We start from the raw sequence: 19,556 nt of genomic DNA, 5'->3' as shown, positions 1-19,556 counted from the left end.
GTGTGTGTGTGTGTGTGTGTGTGTGTGTGTGTGTGTGTGTGTGTGTGTGTGTGTGTGTGTGTGTGTGTGTGTGTGCACGCGCTGTCACAAACAGGCTCAATATAACTATAAGTGACAAGGAAGCAGGGGCGGATCCTGAGTCCACATGGGCCCCTAGACCTGAGCCTGCCCACCATCCTACCCCACCCGTGTTTGTGATTATAACCTGTGAGTCCGTCTGTCCATCTGTCTCTTTCTGTCAGTCAGTCTGTCTATATCTGTCTCCCTGTGAACAGCTCATCTCGGGCACCGCTGGTCCGATTGGCATGTAACTTTAAGCCTCTGTATGTTGTGGGGTCTTTTTTGGTTCACATTCTGAAATTCAGATCCAGGCTCTGGAACTGGGTCTCATTTGGCCCAATTTTTTGAGAGGTCCCCCCTGACCTTTGGGCCCCTGGGCCTGGGACCCACAGGCTGTTCAGGGTTGTACAACTTGGAAGGGGAGGCCATCCTAAGTTAAAGAGAAATCAGCTTGTGACTGCAATTTGTTCTTGTTCGCGGATGACTCGGCTCTGCTGGTCTCGGACAGGGACAAGTTGCAGGTTGAAAAAGCCCTCAGCTCTGAACTCGGTAGAATCTGCACCTGGCTCGCTGATAACAAACTATCATTACACCTGGGTAAAACTGAATCCATTCTCTTTGCGTCCAAAATTAACCTCGGCAAGGCCGAAGACTTCACAGTAAAAGTGGTTGACAATGTTATTACAAGAAAAGAGTTAATTACCTATACCTGGGCTCCATTTTAGAGGCAAATCTTTCCAGTGATAAAATGGCAACTAAAGTAATCAAAAAAGTCAACCAAATAACTAGATTTTTGTACAGGATCTCCTCACTGGTAAGTAAGAATACATTGAGGCTTCGATTATGCACCACGAAGGCCTCAAAAACAAGGCTCCAAACATCCCAAAACAAACTGGTCAAGCTACTGCTTGGCCTACTAATCCCTACTCTCCTTCAAAACCGCTCTAAAGGAGCACTTACAGGTAGCTGCAATTCGAACCTGGCCCCTACCCCCCCCCCCCCCCCTCTCAACTGTTTACTGTACATATTTTTCTTTTTGATTTCTGTTTATATGTTTATATGATGTTTTGCATAGCATTGTAAATTTTGTCTGTACTCAATTCATTGAAAGGACCTCAATGGAAACACGCCTATAGGCTTTCTTGGGTTTAGCAGACCTTGTAATGAACTGTAGCCTACTTACCTGTGCTTGTCTTTGCAAACTGTTAAGAAAGTATTCAATCAATCAATCAATCAATCAATCAATCAATCAATCAAGTGAAGGCTGCTTTGCACTAATCAAATTCACTATTGAACTTGTGTTGGCTTGGACATGACATAGTAGAGTAAACTCAAGGGGGTTCTCTCTGATTTTGCTTCTATTTTATTTATTAATTAAATAATATAGATATTATGATTTGATTGTGCTGATATGCTGATAGATAGCATATTCGCAAATAACGCTTCGCTTTTTGAGTGGGCATCTCCATTTCCAGCCACAAGAGGGCAGTGCTGTGTAGTATAGGCTACGATAGTCCATCACAACCTATGATCACAACTGAGTTTTTCTAAAGACTGTCACTCACATAGAACAGTGGTTCTCAACCTGTGGTCGGAACCCCCAGGGGGGTCCCCACATGATTTGGGGGGAGGGGGGGGGTGCCCAGCTGACAGTGAAGTGACAATTAACACATTGACTGCCAGAATTATTTCAGATTTTTTGCAGTTTATTGCCAGAGATTTTTCATTGAGAAAAAAAAAGTACTCAGGAGCCGAGATACAGAATTTTTAAGTTTTAAGTTAACAAGGAAGTGGATAGGAGTCTAGATCTTCGAAAAATCATATCTTCTTGGTCTTTTGGTCAAATTTAAAATACAAAATAAAAATAAATAAATAAATATTATTATTATTATTTTATTTTTTGAAAGACCAAGTATACTTTTAAGACCTTTTTAATACATAAAAAAAAAGAAAAAGACCACTTTTGACCTTTCTGCATGGTCCTGGGATGCCTGCATGCCCTCAGTGGTGGAACAAGTATTCACATGTTTTACTTAAGTAAAAGTATCAATACTGCAGATTCTGCAGTATTGATACTTTCCCGAACTTTTACTTGTAACAGAGTATATTTCTACATTGCAGTCTGCAATGTAGAAATATACTCTATGTTACAAGTAAAAGTCCGGGATTCAAAATGTACTTGAGTAAAAGTACAAAAGTATTGGTATCAAAAACTACTTAAAGTACCAAAAGTAGAAAGTACTCATTGTGCAGAATGTCCCATTTCACAAATGTATAAATTGTATTAAAATCTTTTGAAAATAGCCAATCTGCAAGCTCACAATGCCTCGCATTGCGATGCATTGTGAACTTGTAGATCGGCTATTTTCAAATGACCAAAATGTATATAGGGCTGAAGTGGTGTGGTTAATGTATGTTTTGTAATAATGATCAAAATCCACAAAGTAACTAGTAACTAAACGTTTTCCAATAATTGTAGTGGAGTGAGATGTAGGGCTATTGCAGTAGGCCAAAAGTAAAAGTATTGAAAATTGAAAATGCTCCAGTAAAGTAAAAAATCTTCAAATTTGTACTTAAGTACACTACAGTACTTGATTACATGTACTTTAGTTACTTTCCACCATTGCGTGCAGGAATACACACCACGCCGACAACTGCCGAGATGAACCGAACCGGGATGACAGTGACGTCACGTGCCCTGCTGCTCGTTTCGTTTCCTTCGTTTTTTGGCAGAGCTCAGATCCCATATACCGGAGGGGCGCTCACGCTGTGATTGGCTGGTTGTCAATGCAATTGCCGATGCGAGTAAACAACGAGTCAATCAACAACAATGTTTATAGGCAGTGGTGTAAAGTAAGTTAAGTAACTAAGTACATTTACTCAAGTACTGTGTACTTCAGTACAATTTTGAGGTACTTTTACTTCTACTCCACTACATCTCAAAGGCAAATATTGTATTTTTACTCCACAACAATTATTTGAAAACTTTAGTTCCTATAGTTACTTTGTAGATTTGGATTATTATTACAAAACATGCATTCATTATTTCAGTCCTATATTTAGGCCGTTTGAAAACAGCCATCTACAAGCTCACAATGCTGATGCTTCGCATCGCAAAGCATTGTGAGCTTGTAGATCTGCTGTTTTCAAAAGATCTCATTTGAAAACTTGTGAAATGGGACATTCTGCATAATGAGTAGGCTACTTTCTACTTTTGGTACTTTAAGTACATTTTGATGCCAATACTTTTGTTCTTTTACTCAAGTACATTTTGAATTCAGGACTTTTACTTGTAACAGCCAGAGTATATCTACATCGCTGTATTGATACTTTTAGATCAGACTGCTTCTTTAGAGGAGATAGAGTTTTCTTTGTGACTTCTTTTAAGGGGACAACATATTAACAAAGATAAATAGTTTGGTGAAACTATTAGTTTTACCAACAACCAACCAGCGTTTTATTTCTGACACCTTTTCCACTTGGCTGGTAGCCACAAAAACATCTAAATTGTTTTGAATAGTTCAGTGGTTCTCAACCTTTTCAGGCCGTGGCCCCCAAAATAATCCTATTTGAACTAGGGACCCCCCCCCCACCCTGACAAGGAATTGTAGGAGTTGTGGCATCAAATTTAGTTTGACTCGGTTCCACAGATATTTTAATATTGTGAAAACAGCCGATCTACAAACTTGTGAGCTTGTAGATTGGCTTTCTTCAAAATGTTTGCCTCTCTCTTATATTTGACAATTTGGCTAATGTTTGACCAGTTTTTATAATAGGCCTATATAGCCTAGTTTGTTGATGACTTTTGATGCAGTAATTGTCTTTTTTCATAAAAAAAATAGATTGGTATTAAAAAGGTCTAAAAAGTCCTTAAAGGGATATTTCACTTTTTAAAAAAGTGTCATTTTATCGTCTACTCAGGCTTTTCTGAGCACCCCAGACCGTTTTTAAGTTGCTTGATGTAGTATTTAGATATTTGTATTCATTTTATCAGACACATCCTCTTATATAAACTCCCTATACAAACCCATTATAACCTCAAACTCCATTTTTAACATGTTAGATTCATCAAAAACACACGTCCTTGGTTCTGGTGACTCACCCTGCCCTCTTAATACGTGAGGCCGTATTTTTTCGATAACGTTTTTCATTTATTTAATTTATATTTTTTATTGTATTTATTTATTTTAATTTTCAAAAAATATATATTAAAAATAAATGAAAAAGTTATCGAAAAAACACGAGGGGGCGTGTCTGATGAATATCAAATATCTAAATACTGAATCAAGCAACTTAAAAACTGTCTGGGGGGCACACAAAAGCCTGAGTAGACGATAAAATGACCCAAAGTTTTTTGAAAATGAAATATCCCTTTAAATGTCACCTTACTGTCATCTGGGGACCCCCCCCCCCCCCAATCTTGTGGGGATCCCCTGGGGGTCCCGACTCCCGACCCACAGGTTGAGAACCGCAATAGCTTACAAGCTTACAACCGGCATATTTAAAGCGTAAGGAGCACAAAAAGAAACAATTTTTTTTTTTTTCCCCAGATTTTACAAGTTGTTTTTAAAACATACAACCCACACATAGTAGCCTACATATCAACAAATAAGCATAAAACATAAGCAAAAAACACAATACAGAAGAAAAAAAACTCCAAAAAGAAAAGAAAAGATAAAGAAAATAGTTTTATGCATCGTTCAAATGATCTTTAAATCACGTTAACCACTTAAACCCCATCATCGGTATTGTGGGGAAAGCTGGGTGAAAGGTCACCCATATGGAGTTTAAGTAGTTAAAAAGTTTTGGTGAAACTTTTTACCAAAACAACTATAACCAGCCTATCACAGCGCGGCGGTCCCGCCGGTCTATGGGATCTCTCAGATCTCTGCTGCGTGCGAAGGCGAGATAGAGGTGGGGGGGCAAAAAAAAGCAACCCTCAGCAAAGCAACAAGAACAGTGTTGCCATGTCCGACTATCATAAGCGACTTTGGGCTTGTTTTTCTGTGAAGTCGCTTGTAAATATTGGTGGTTGCGTTTTTTTGGGCTTGTTGTTTCTAAAGTGTAATGATTTACTCCAAAAGGAGTGTAAAACCCTACTCACTTTCAAAACTGCCCTAAAAGATACACCTTCAGACCCCCCCATCTGAAAATTATTTATGCCATGGGGGACCCACAAGATTTGTATTGTTACAATGTTTCAATAAATATCCCAAGAGTATTTTTTTATTTAAAAAAAATAATAGCAGATCTACAAGCTCACTGTGAGCTTGTAGATTGGCTATTTTCAAATAGTGCTCATGATGTGGCTTCTTTTGGGCTTGTTTGCTTATTTTTCTCACACAACCTGGCAACGCTGAGCGAGAAGGACCAGCAGCAGCAATGGCGACACTGGATCGCCAAGCACCAAGTCCGCATACGTTCTTGTGCGAACCCTGGTCTTCCTTCGTCAGTCTCGTCGACAGTAAGTGACGTCCCGCCCGTTGACAGCTCTGCTGTTGTTGTTGTTGTTATTGTTGTTGTTTGTTTGTTTGTTTGTGTTTTTGTTTAGAAGAGAAAGTGTGGCGTGTTGTCCAACTGTGATTGAGTGACTTGAGAGTCTCCAGTCCACCGCCGCCAACCATGCACGATCTGTCAAACAAACTGTCACCAGAAAGCCTCCAGTTAGACCTCGTCGTACGACGGTGTCGCTCGCCAACAACTTAACCGATCTGCAAGCTCACACAGTCAGCCAACGCGTCGTAAAAAGCGGAATGGGGCTGCTGTGCTGCTGCCACATGCAACACACTTTTTCAGTTGCAGACTTTGAGTCATAACATAGTAGTAGTCATCATGACATTGTAATAGTGAACATAGCCTGTAATGATCATAACATTGTAATAGTGAACATAACCTGTAGTGATAATACCATTGTAATAGTGAACATAACATTGTAATAGTGAACATAACCTGTAATGATCATAACATTGTAATAGTGAACATAACCTGTAATGATCATAACATTGTAATAGTGAACATAACCTGTATTGATCATAACATTGCAATAGTGAACATAACCTGTAATGATCATAACGTTGCTCACGATGTGACACATTGTGATCTGCTATTTTCAAAAGATTTTAATACATTTTATTCATTTGAAAATTTGTGAAATGGGACATTCTGCATAATGAGTACTTTCTACATTTGGTACTTTAAATACATTTTGATACTACTTTTGTACTTTTACTCAAGTAAATTTTAAATTCCGGACTTTTACTTGTAACAGAGTATTTCTACATTGCAGTATTGGTACTTTTACTTAAGTAAAACATGTGAGTACTAGTGTTAAAGGCAGGCTCCATGCATGATGGAGCCTGAAAGTTCCTTCTGCATGGAGCCTTAAAGTTTAGGTGTTTTTGTTTTGTTAATTCTGATATTGCTTTTCTTTTGATTTGCTTATTGGAATGCAGACCCGTCCTTGGAAAACAGTGAGACTGAGAGAGAGACTTTAAGCCAAAACCAAGCCCCTAAACTCGGGAAACAAGGTAAGATTAAGTGTCATGTAATTTGTTGACAATTCCTGGGCTGTTTACATACACTGCACTTTAAATGACAGCAGGTTAAAGTAGGTTAAAGTAAACTACACTATATTATTGATTATTAATGCAATTTCCTATTTTTAAGTTATGCCAATAAATTGAGATACTGTTTAAAGTAGCTGGTTGACAATTTATAAGAACAATATTTGATTACACTTCCTCCATATTTCGTTTGTATTCTGGTGCTTGCTAATTTAGTAAAATGTAGGTCTTCACGATGTTAACAAGAGAACGGATATTGTGATTCTGATTTATGTCAGTTATGATACATGTTTGTACTTTTTATCACTGAAAATAACTCAAAGATAAATCAGAGATTTTCCTCTGTCTCGCAAATTCATTAGTTGGCACCAGAATACTTTAGGAAACTGCCTGAAGCGTTTCCCTTCTGTCAAAAGAAACCCACCTTCCAGGAATTGTTAATTACATTAGTCAGTATTGTGTTTGATAGCCTATAATGTTTTGATTCATTGTAGAGCAGCTCAAATAAAATATGGGAATTCTTTTGAAGTTTGAATGTCTGCAGAAAAACCCACCGACAAAGATACTCAAACACGTTTAAGTAAAACGTTTGGTTGTACTGAAGCTACAGTATGTCATGCACAATACATCATATACAACAACTTCTCTGGAATGGTCTATTACATGATCCATCCTTTTTGCAGTGGTACTGGTAATACTGTAATACAGCATCACGTGACGTGTGCACATGCATGTTCTTTCATGTTGCCGTGCAAGTGTCTATGCCTCTCTGTGTGGTAGTGTGTGTGTGTGTGTGTGTGTGTGTGCTTGTTGTGTAACCATGCGTGTGTTTGTGATTGTGAGCGCACTATAGAGTGTATTCAAGCGTGACATCCATTCACACCAGACAAGACTCCAATGACAGGCTGGTCTGAAGATGTTGTGTCAGGCTGACAACGTTTTTGAAATGATTCAGTTGTTCCAAGTGTTTAAATTTGAATTGGGCTTCAAAAATGGTTGTCCACCGAGCCTTCTTCTGTGCTTTTATGTCAGTCATCACTCTCAGTAATGGAAAATAACTATTAAACAGACTTAACAGAGCGGATGGACTGCCATCTTTTGTTGTCCAAGTGCATTAGCCCTTTAATATTACTGAGAGAGTGATTAGCCCTCTTACAGTTTGGGAGAACGAAAAGCTGTGCTAACTCGTCTTTTTTTTGGGGTTATTATTATTGTTTATTCTTTGAATTCGTGTCAGGTCAGACTGAAATGTTCAGGATTAAGTCGAGCTCGGGTGGGTGTCACACTGTTACTATAGTGTGTGTGTGTGTGTGTGTGTGTGTGTGTGTGTGTGTGTGTGTGTGTGTGTGTGTGTGTGTGTGTGTGTGTGTGTGTGTGTGTGTGTGTGTGTGTAAGCCTGTGTGCCCTTGAGCTGTGAGTGGGAGCGATTCCCCTACAGACAGAGCCAAAAGAACTCCTCTCACCAGTCAAGCACTTAAACCATATAGTATACTTAGTTGACTGGAATCCCCCAGGGTTCTATACAAGGCCCACTTCTTTTCTCTATCTACACTATAATCTTTACCCAAAATAGCGTTGCGTTGTGAGCTTGTAGTCCTGCTATTTCTGCCGAATGTTTGCCCCAGAGTAGGGACGCTAAGGAACAAGTCATTTAATAAATAAGCATTCATCATCGATCATCAGCGCATATCTGCATGGACTTCCGTGTGCCTCCCATGTTTTGTGACGTACGCTTTGAAGTATACTGACTGCACATGAAAAGAAAAATAGACACTCTGTTTGAGGAGAGGTTGTGTGAAGAGCTCTGTTGCTACCTGCAGCTGTATAACTCATCGTTAAAACGCCTGTAAAGACAGCCCAGTGTGCTTATAATCTTGGAAATAAATTGCCCTGACTTTCAGAAGAGATGAAAGTGTGTATGCAGGCATAAGTGGAAGTGTCTGCGAGACAGAGTTGAGAAGGCCAAGACATTTTTAGATTAGTAGGGCTGTTAGGCTTTTGCACACACGCACTCAAACGTACAGAGGGGATTTGACTTATGCATTCACTAACAACACATTCTGCCACTAGACTTCCGCCTGTGGTCACCAGACTGTGACACACACACACACACACACACACACACACACACACACACACACACACACACACACACACACACACACACACACACACACACACACACACACACACACACACACACACACACACACACACACAGTATGAGTTAAAAGTAGGTGTGTGTGTGTGTGTGTGTGTGTGTGTGTGTGTGTGTGTGTGTGTGTGTGTGTGTGTGTGTGTGTGTGTGTGTGTGTGTGTGTGTGTGTGTGTGTGTGTGTGTGTGTGTGTGTGTGTGTGTGTGTGTGTGTGTGTGTGTGTGTGTCTCTCTCTCTTTCTCTCTCTCTCACGGGTGGCATCCCTGGAATTAATAATCCGTTGCCAACACCACTTCAAAACCTGCTGAGGGGGTGACACACAAACACACACACACACACACACACACACACAGAACACATACAGTAGATCTCCTTGAGATGATGATGTCAGACAGACAGCGATATGACATTGACTGACACACTTATATTCTCTCTCTCTCTCTCTCTCTCTCTCTCTCTCTCTCTCTCTCTCTCTCTCTCTGTTGCTCTTTCTCACAATACACTGTCCCTTTCTCTCTTTGTATCATTCACTGTTGCTCACCCCCCCCCCCTCTCTCTCTGCCTATCTCTCTGCCTATCTCTCTCTGTCTCTGACGACAGTTGACAGTAACACAGTATGACCTGAGTGGCAGCCAGTCATATCAGTCCTCTGGAAACAGGAGGTGGTGATGTAATGTAGTGGTTCTCAAAGTGCGGTTCTGCGACACTCAGGGGGCCCCCAGCTAAATTATTGATTGGAAACCAAATGGACCCTTACAGGTCTGTACCTCTAAAATGAAACCAAATCCATTCGGTTTCATTTTACGCTCTCAAGAGTTAAAGATCTATAAGGGTCCATTTGGTTACCAACCACCTGGAACCCCCTCATCGACCACTGGTGGTCCCCGGACCACTTGTTGAGAACCACTGCTTTAGGCTACTGCTCACTGGCTCAAAACGTCTAGAAGTTTATTCAGAGAACAGACACGACCCCACGACCTACTGTGTACATCACACTGAAATGTTTTATTCTCTCTCCGTATGTCTGTTTCTCTGAGAATCTCCTATCTTGCAGTCTCACTGTCTGTCTTTCTCTCAGATTCATGTTGAGGAACTGTGTATTGAGGAACACTGTAAAATATTTAGTGTTGATGTCAGTTAGCCTACTCGTCTCATGCCACTTTGTCTGTCTGCTCTTAACCACATGAAAACTAGCGTCCCTATTCTGGGGTGAACGTTTGGTGAAAACTACAGACTCACAAAGCGTCTCGATGTGTTGTGTCGTGACGCTCTGCAAGCTTGTAGATCAGCTATTTTCTCAGAACGGATTTGGGCAAAAAGGAGCCGACCAAGTATAGACCTCTGGGGTTCTCTGATTAACTATGTATATAGGGTTAAAGTGCTTTTAAATTCGTTGACTAAACTTTGATTGGTTGTTTGACTGATTTGTTTATTTGACGTGGACATCACAATCACAATGGACAGACCATTGCTCTACTGACTGAGCTACCTGGACACAAAAAAGGGGCCACTGTTGTTTAACCATAATTTGAGTCCGTTAAAAACATCACTCCATAGTTTTAGATCAGTGGAGTTCCAGAGTTTTGCCATCTTTACCCCTTTACTTTGACCAAAAATAACAATGCAATGATATTTAATATGCTGGATTACCAAAAGTATGGCAAGTTTAAAGTCTCTGCACGTTGATGTTAATACTGTACACTATTGAAATGAACGGAATACAGTGGTTTCATCGAAAATCGAACAAACTACCGTATGCTTTGGAAAATGGTCAGCTGTAATGTTAAGTAAACCATGACTCATAGCATAGGCAATAGACCACATTCACACGGTGGCCATGTTGGCATCTTGCATTGAAAAAACGGGGTGGGTCTGTTCTATGGTCCTTTGATTGCTTTTTGTCTCTATTTTTCTCTGGATCTTTCGTTTTTGTCTCTCTTTATCATCATTTTCTCTCAATCTCTCTCTCTTTCGCTGTGCAATATTTTGTCTTTGGTCTTGCTGTCTATGATGTTATCTCCTCTCACTCTACTGTCTTTTCATATCTCTCCATCTGCCTGTTTGTACCTTTTATCTCTTGCCTCCCACCAGTCAATCTGCCTTTCATTTTCTCTCTCTTTAATTCTCTCTCGCTCTCTCTCTCTCTCTCTCTCTCTCTCTCTCTCTCTCTCTCTGTGCTTGCACCCGAACAGTTGGTGTTGCACAAACTACCCGTGTGCCGGGTTATTTCAGCGTCTTTCAAAGTAATGGTCCACCAATGATGGGCTGATTATATTAGCTGTGAAAACACCCTTCAGCCAACGGCGGATCGTCTTAGCAGATTTCAATGCACTCATTGACCAATCAGGGATTGTTCTGGTAACTCAGTTCCTGGCCTGTTGGTCCTTTTGGCAGTTGCCTCACTGTGGTTGTTGGCGCGCCCGCGTGCGAGCACACACACACACACACACACACACACACACACACACACACACACACACACAGGCCTTGCACTTCGCGCACACTTAGCTTTGGCAGAGGTTTAGGAAACTGCACTCATGCTCTTATAAGTACTTGTGCCGCGTTGTTTTGTCTGACCCTTGGGATTCCACTTAGTAGAGAATAATTAATTTTTCACAGTACTAAATTCTGATTGGTTTATTGCATTTTTTGCAAGGACTCTTGCAATGGCCTTTGAATTATGATCTGGGAAGTGAAGGAAGATCTCTTTCAGTTAACGCTGATCAAATTAATCAATGAATCCGTAGACGGAACATTATTATATTTATTCATTTCAATGTTTCAATTTCAGCACTCAAGTAATTGGTTTAGTATTGTATCACGCAAACATGTCACATACAGTACATGTACATTATTACAACTTTCGTATTTTCACGATTTGTCCTCGTTCCATTTTAGGCATGTCATATAAAAAAGTTTTGTTTTTCTAAACATATTACCATATTATTAACTTGAGCAAGCATCCTGTTTGATGAATCAAACATGATGCTTTTGCATGCGGGGGAATGAATCATCCGTACACGTCAATCGCATAATAAAGAAACTGTCATCAGATGAATAGATTATGAAACCAATGGTTTGTTGCACACAGTACTTTCAGGGATTTCGCAGCACGGCAGCTACGTATATTAGCAGACACTCTCATTCTTAGCATTACAATGTTTAGTCGTGCTATTTTATGGTCTGTTGACAGCAGGGAACGCGCCAAGCTTCCGGGAAAAAAAATCGACTTCACACAAGGCGACACAAACTAAAGAAGCTGAATAGAAGTTGAGATTCTACACAGTAAAAATTCTCAGTGTTCATTTATACAATTGCAATTTTAACTTGTGAGTGTACAGGTGCAATTTTACACTCTCAGAGTTAACCCATTAAGATAAGATATAAAATATGTTGTTCCAGGGACCCCCAGAAGCAAAAATCTGAGTTACACATAAAAAAAAGATTATATAATATATATAATATTATATAATATAAGATTTTTTTTAATATAAGAAGTTGTTTCCAAACATAGCCAAAGAAATCTAAAATGACAGAGATGCGTTCCCGGATTGAATGGGTTAAATGAACACTGAGGATTTGTAAGACCACAAGCTCTTGAAGGGGACCTCCGTGGACTGTTAGGTTTGTTCATATCTCATATCTGGGCCTCCCTTATGCGCAAATATGATCCTTGTTTCCCATTTCTTGAATGAAATATTCATGGATTACCGTTCTCAGTCGCCACAACTGATTTCAGACATTCAGAATTCCACAGAGGCCAGCATGATGCACGTCTTTGTCACGGTTAATTCTTGGCTTTCGCTACAGTATGATACCCGTGCACTGAAAACAGCCGATCTACAAGCTCACAACGTGTCACGCTGCGACGAGTTGTGAGCTTGTAGATCGTCTGTCCTTGGTGCACAACACGTATAAATCAGGCTTAAGCCTAACTCCATCCCATCTGGCTGATAAAGTCAAGCCCTACGGTAATAATAGATACATCAAATATTAAAGAGAATTGAATTGATCAAGCTAGCAATAGAAAACATGTTCAGAAGCATCTTCCATAAAACCCTAATGGTCTCAGATGTTTCATAAGGTTAAAGCCTCAATATGTGATTTCTTCAAAAAACAAAACAGCAGGAACATAGGTTTAGAATGATAATGCCAAAACATCATCATTTTACATATTGTGCTAATTGTTTAGGAAACATAGCAGTAGTTTGGGTTGTGCTTTAACACTGTTACACAGTTGGAGGTTTGGGACTCACACACACACACACACACACACACACACACACACACACACACACACACACACACACACACACACACACACACACACACACACACACACACACACACACACACACACACACACACACACATATACTCCCTCTCTCTCTCACACACACACGCAGTGACCTCTTCGGCGTTCCAGATGACTGAAAGCATGTGAGCAATGCAAGGTCGTGACAACCCACACACTCCACTTTATTTGAGAGCTCACACACACACACACACACACACACACACACACACACACACACACACACACACACACACACACACACACACACACACACACACACACACACACACACACACAGTGAAGTAGTAGCCCTTGCTCTTCGCGCACACTTAGCTTTGGCAGAGGTTTAGGAAACTGCACCACAACACTAGTACGTTTACAAGTGCACACACTCCTCCTGCCTCTACCTCCAATATCCCCCCCCCCCCACACACACACAAATACACACACTCATGCAATCTCCTACATGTTCCGTGCACGCACGCACATGCATGCACATGCACGTACGTACGTGCATGCATGCACACACACACATGCACACAGAGTGAGCCCACTTCCAGGTCAGGGCTAATAAGTGTTGATGTGTGTCAGTGGGTGTTGAGTGAATGTGTGAGTGTTGAGAAGTTGTCATGTTAATGCCACCAGCACGACCTAACACACACCTGTGTGTGTGTGTGTGTGTGTGTGTGTGTGTGTGTGTGTGTGTGTGTGTGTGTGTGTGTGTGTGTGTGTGTGTGTGTGTGTGTGTGTGTGTGTGTGTGTGTGTGTGTGTGTGTGTGTGTGTGTGTGTGTGTGTGTGTGTGTGTGTGTGTGTGTGTGTGTGTGTGTGTGTGTGTGTGTGTGTGTGTGTGCCTGGCTGTTTATAGGACTGTGTGACTATATTTGTGTGTGTATCTGTGAGCAGAAACACTTCCAGCAAGCTGTGGGGGGCTAGAGGCAACCTCAAAACACATCTGACTGCCAGCATGCCTGCAGAGAGCGAGAGAGAGTGGTAGAGTGTGTGTGTGAGCTGTGCTTAAAATATCAGGATAGGTATCAGTGATGCCTGTATCAATACAATAGTTTGTTTGTTTTTAGCCACATGAACCCTAGCATCCCTAGTCTCGGATATTTGCCAAAAGTAGCAGATCTAGCAACGCTATTTTCGCCTATAGTGTAACGCTATTTAGTGTAGAAAGAAAGGGATGGGGGGGCTAGCATAGACCCCTGGGGTTCTCCAATTAATTAAGTATAGTATAGGGTTTACGTGGTTAACCAATCAGAATCAGCTTTATTGTCACATCACAGGTTTACAGGTGTAAAAGAAACCTAACACCATACGTTGCTGAGTGGAGTCCCTCAGGGCTCAATACTAGTGTATTTTATGTTTTCGCTCTACATTAAATATCTTCGCTGAAAATCTGCTATTTTTTCTGCGGAGGTTTCCACTCTCAAAGCCCATATTTGGAAGATTTCCTTGACTTTATCTTGTGGCATTTTGTTCACATGCATCGTACTGGGATACGTATCGTGAGTTCTGTGTGTGTGTGTGTGTGTGTGTGTGTGTGTGTGTGTGTGTGTGTGTGTGTGTGTGTGTGTGTGTGTGTGTGTGTGTGTGTGTGTGTGTGTGTGTGTGTGTGTGTGTGTGTGTGTGTGTGTGTGTGTGTGTGTGTGTGTGTAAAATCCTGGAAAGTGAAGACATTTTGCAGGTGTTTATTTTTCAGATGGTTTAGTTGTAGTTCTGCCATTGCAGCAATAAACAACCTGCCTCGCTGACATGTTGATGTGTTTTTTTGAAAAGTACGGAGATTCTGTGTACCGTCTTAACTGTATGATGTGTTGTATGTAGGGGTGCAACATTTGTTCGAATTAATAGATTTAATCGATTATAGTAACTAAGTAAGTACCTTTTATTTGTATTGCACTTGTCACAGAGAACTCACCAAGTGCTTTACGTACAACGGCAAAAAAACAACAGCAAGAGACATTCAAATCATTAGAAACAATGCAAACGGGGGCACGGTGGTGCAGTCGGTAGCACTGTCGCCTCACAGCTATAAGGTCCGTGCTGCGAGCTTGTACTAGCCAATGTATAAATGTATTTGAATAAAAATGTATAAAAACTTCAATCGGCCTCAGGTCTAAATGGGTTAAGGTCAGGGTCAGAGGTTAAAGTTGGGTCCAATGCTTACATTAAGGGTAGTAAATGGAAATCAGTCAGCGGTCCTCACAGGTACAGTAAATATAATATAACGTGTGTGTGTGTTTGTGTTTCAGAGATGTTTGTGTACGGCCAGTTTCCCGCACTGGAGGATTTCTGTCTCGTTGTCTGCAACGTCTGCAAGCAGGTGGTCACTCCCCAGGGCATCCTCGCACACTATGGTAACACACACACACACACACACACACACACACACACACACACACACACACACACACGCGCACACACACACACACACACTCTTAAACACTTTCAACCTGGCGTCGTTGTTTTGGACATGTCATTGTAGATGATTGTGAGTGAGGCTTGTAGATCGGCTATTTTCGCCGCACTACGACAAAGCACAAAACGGGTCCCAAAACAAGAATGCATTGACGCACTTTAAGTTCCTTCATCACCACAGATCTGGCATACAACTATACACGTATGAAATTATCTACAGCAAAGCATCAGTGTATGACAGATGAGCAGAGACTTCTATTGATGACAGATAGTAGAGCCTTCTATTGATTAGGCCTGTGTTTCTCAAATGGGTACGTGTACCCCTAAGGTTACTCAGAGGTTCTACAGGGGTACGTGAGAGAAATTCGTGCATTAGTACTGGGAGCTGATGGTAGGTGTTGCGCTCCAACTTGGCAATCCATCTCCCTGGGTTCCAGTCCATTGTGACTGGGATAGACTCCCGCCTCTCCGACTTACTTACTTACTTATATTAGTTTGTTTCCACAATCTGTCAGCAACTTACCATGGACAGTTTTGAAGAAAGGTTGGCTGAGGATAATCCCTCTCTTGAGCGACTACAAGCGCAACCAGATGGCAATGAATGAATGGACAGCGATATCACACACAACAAATTATGTCAAAAGCACATTGGAGATTGCAGAAAATAAACAGCAGAGATCCAGCCGTCGCACTATATATAATGCATCAACAAGCCCGTGGTGTTGCTAGGCGGAACTCTGAGTGGGTGGGGGTCTAGCATTCGGAACTCAGAGCTGAGTTCAGAAGCATTATAAAAACTCTTCAGTCCTGGCAGAACTGTCTTCGGTTCGGCAAGCCCTTCCGAAGCCGGAAAAAGTTTGACGTTGTTTGGAGTATGCTGCCATCTTACGGGTCCATTTGGTTCCATTTGTAAACTCTCATGCTGCGTTCACACGACATGAAGATACAAAGATACATCCAACGCAACAAGCTACAAATAAGATGAGCTGGTTTCAACTTCTGAGACAAAGATACAAAGCTACAAATATGCTGTGTAGCTTTATATCTTTTGTATCTGCCAGTGTGAACGCAGCGTCAGAGTTATGGGGGTCCTTGAAATTAAAACGTTTGAAAACCACTGCAATATATCGTTTACACTTTTTTGTCTTAGTTTTCATTAGCTATTTTGAATGAACTCTGGAGTTGAGAAGAGTTGTAGTGTGCTTTTTTGTTTTGGGAGCTCATGGCATGAGTGACATGAAATGGTGGTGTTGTTGCTGAACCTTGGCTAGCCTGCCTCTGATTGGCCGAGGGCCCATCATCAGTCTTCCAATCTGTTTTGTGTGAGTTTTAACCGTGTGTTCTACTGAGCATGCTCACATCTGCCCCCGAGCTGCTGGGGCCTCTGTTATGCCGTTGGCACCACGTGCATCAGCCTGAGAGAGACACACACACACACACACACACACACACACACACACACACACACACACACACACACACACACACACACACACACACACACACACACACACACACACACACACACACACACACACACACACACACACACACACACACACACACACACACTCACTCTCGGTGTGTTGGTCGTTCGTTCCCTCTCTCTCACTCTTTCGTCCAACTCATTCACAGTCTTTCCATCTTTCTTTCCCTTTTTCTTCTCTCATTCTCTTCCTCTTTCTGAGTGGAGGGAGGACACACACACACACACACACACACACACACACACACACACACACACACACACACACACACACACACACACACACACACACACACACACACACACACACACACACACAATGACACTCTTATTTTCTCTCTCTCTCTCTCTCTCTCTCTCTCTCTCTCTCTCTCTCTCTCTCTCTCTCTGTCAGTGTCTCTCTTTGTTTCTCTTCTGCCCTCTGCCTTTCTCTCTGCAGAGAGGTCTGTGCTGCTGCTTTTCTCGCCCTCACGTGTGCGCACACACGCACACATACACACACGCAAACACACACTCGCTCTCTTCAGGCATGCTGGCAGTCAGATGTGTTTTGAGCTTGCCTCTAGCCCCCCCACAGCTTGCTGGCAGTGTTTCTGCTCACAGATACACTCACACACACACACAAAAACAAATATAGTCCCACAGTCCTAAAAACAGGTACACACTGGTATACACACACAGTAGGATGGGGGAATCTCCAGTAGTATGAATACAGGTTATCCTTAAAAAAAAAACACGTGGGTTGAATAGTGTAGAATTTGAAGGAATGCAGTGGTGCAGATTATAAATGAAAGATGCACTGTATGTTATCGAATGCTTTTAAAGGAGGATGCATATATATAACATCATTAGTTTTTACGTCTAGAGACTCCTGTCCAGGACAGGCTTCAGACGCGCCTCCTGCAGGAGACTTGGCTCAGATCTGAACCCATTTGATTTGGCGTTAGGGACCCGTTGCGACCACATGCCCTTGCTGACATCGACCCCTGGCAGGGTTTGAACTCACGACTTTCTGCATGAAAGGCACACACTCTAACCGCTACACACTTCTCTCTCTCTCTCTATACATATATATGTGTGTGAATTCAGGTATCCCATAGCTCACACAGGCCTATAAACAAAGTAGTTGCATAACAAACAACGAAAGGCAACAACGACAGTGTTGCAGCATGCGGTTAAAAGCTTTAAAAAATACTTCAGTGAATTACTCTATGAATTATAAGTGATGAAGTGCATAAAAAGGAATAATCATTATTATTATGACACAGATTCCAGTTGTTGTGGGTATGGGAGATGTCTGTAACTAAAGTCCAGTTCACGAGCCTTTGCCATGGGTTTGGGTGTTAAACATCCTAATGGCTGTTTGGAGATTGTTTTTGGTGACTAATTTTAAAAAAAAAGTGGTGTAACCATGCAGCCATTCAACAGAGGGGAAATGACAGCTCACACCGACATCCTGTTTTAGAAGTCAAATAAAATGACAGAAAAAAAGACTTCAGTCCGATTCATACTTGGTAGACTTGAACGGCGGTGTAGCGCACGACAATAGCCGATCTACAAGCTCAGCTCACAACGCATTTTGCCGTTCTCATAGATTAAAATTAGATGGAAATAGTTTCACAGCCATTTTCACAATATGACTGTGAGTGACCTACCAGGCTTGTCAACACCCACAGCAAGAAGCCCTCATAATAAGGATATTAAATACTACATTTGAGTTGTGGATTGCAGGGTGGTGCATTCACCATGTAATCATAACATGTCTGGTTTGATCTCTGTTCAAACCAGACAACTCTGATTCATTGATAAGCAGTGTTTTTTTATGACCAAAAGGAAAATTCTTGTCCAAAACCGTAAATGAGTGCAGAAACATAATTGCCTCGATGTAATATAACATTAACGAGCGTCAACAAGCATCAGCTGGACACAGACACACACACACATGGAGACCAAAAGCCCTTGAATATGATGGAATATGATTAAGGATTACTCTGACTATGATAAGCTCACATTCGATATCACACACCATACTGTACCTGTGACTTTCACTAGCCCAAAACATTTTTGGGTTTTTCTTCAATTAATCGATACATTTAATAGATTAAATTCGTAATGGCAATTCATCGATTATAGATTAATTGTTAACATCCCTAGTGTGTTTTAAAGGTTTAATGACATTCACTTTTACACCACATTCAAAGTCTTTGTCCTGGTCCTTCAAAAGTGTACAAAAAGTTTTAAGTGAAAATTCCATTCCAGTGATCCATGGCAGGTGTTTTTCTCTCACATTTCTAAAGCCTTTTCAACTGCAATGAAAAAAGAAATCTTTGCCTGCGGGTGTCGCTGGTGAGGGATTTTGCCTGTCAATCATCGCCTCTGCTCCGCCCCCCCCAAAGGAAAGGATAGGGGAGGGGAGGGGCGAGGAGGAGAGTGGGCGGGATTAATCGACTGTGACCTCACTGTCGAAGGGCCAAGCTCAGATTACTTTTCAGCCTAGTTATTCAGAAAACCCCAGACCACAGAAAATCCACTGAATGTTCTAAGTTCAGGTTTTTTGGGTGTAATTGAGGTC

The 19,556-nt window shown here is 41.4% G+C and overlaps 1 protein-coding gene across 1 annotated transcript in view; it reads left to right on the top strand.

The window, feature by feature from the left end:
- The first annotated feature begins 5,417 nt into the window (after positions 1 to 5,417).
- The window catches only part of atxn7l1 (ataxin 7-like 1), a 77,628-nt gene continuing 63,489 nt past the window's right edge, over positions 5,418 to 19,556 (top strand). Inside the window, 3 exon segments of the mRNA XM_080421203.1 lie at positions 5,418 to 5,524; positions 6,513 to 6,587; positions 15,333 to 15,437. Coding sequence (XP_080277329.1) covers positions 5,443 to 5,524; positions 6,513 to 6,587; positions 15,333 to 15,437 — 262 coding nt within the window. The 5' untranslated portion in view covers positions 5,418 to 5,442.

Source organism: Gymnoscopelus braueri (genome assembly GCF_963280865.1).
Source record: "Gymnoscopelus braueri genome assembly, chromosome: 23".
Lineage (NCBI taxonomy): Eukaryota > Metazoa > Chordata > Actinopteri > Myctophiformes > Myctophidae > Gymnoscopelus > Gymnoscopelus braueri.
This window is presented reverse-complemented; position numbering and strand designations above follow the sequence as displayed.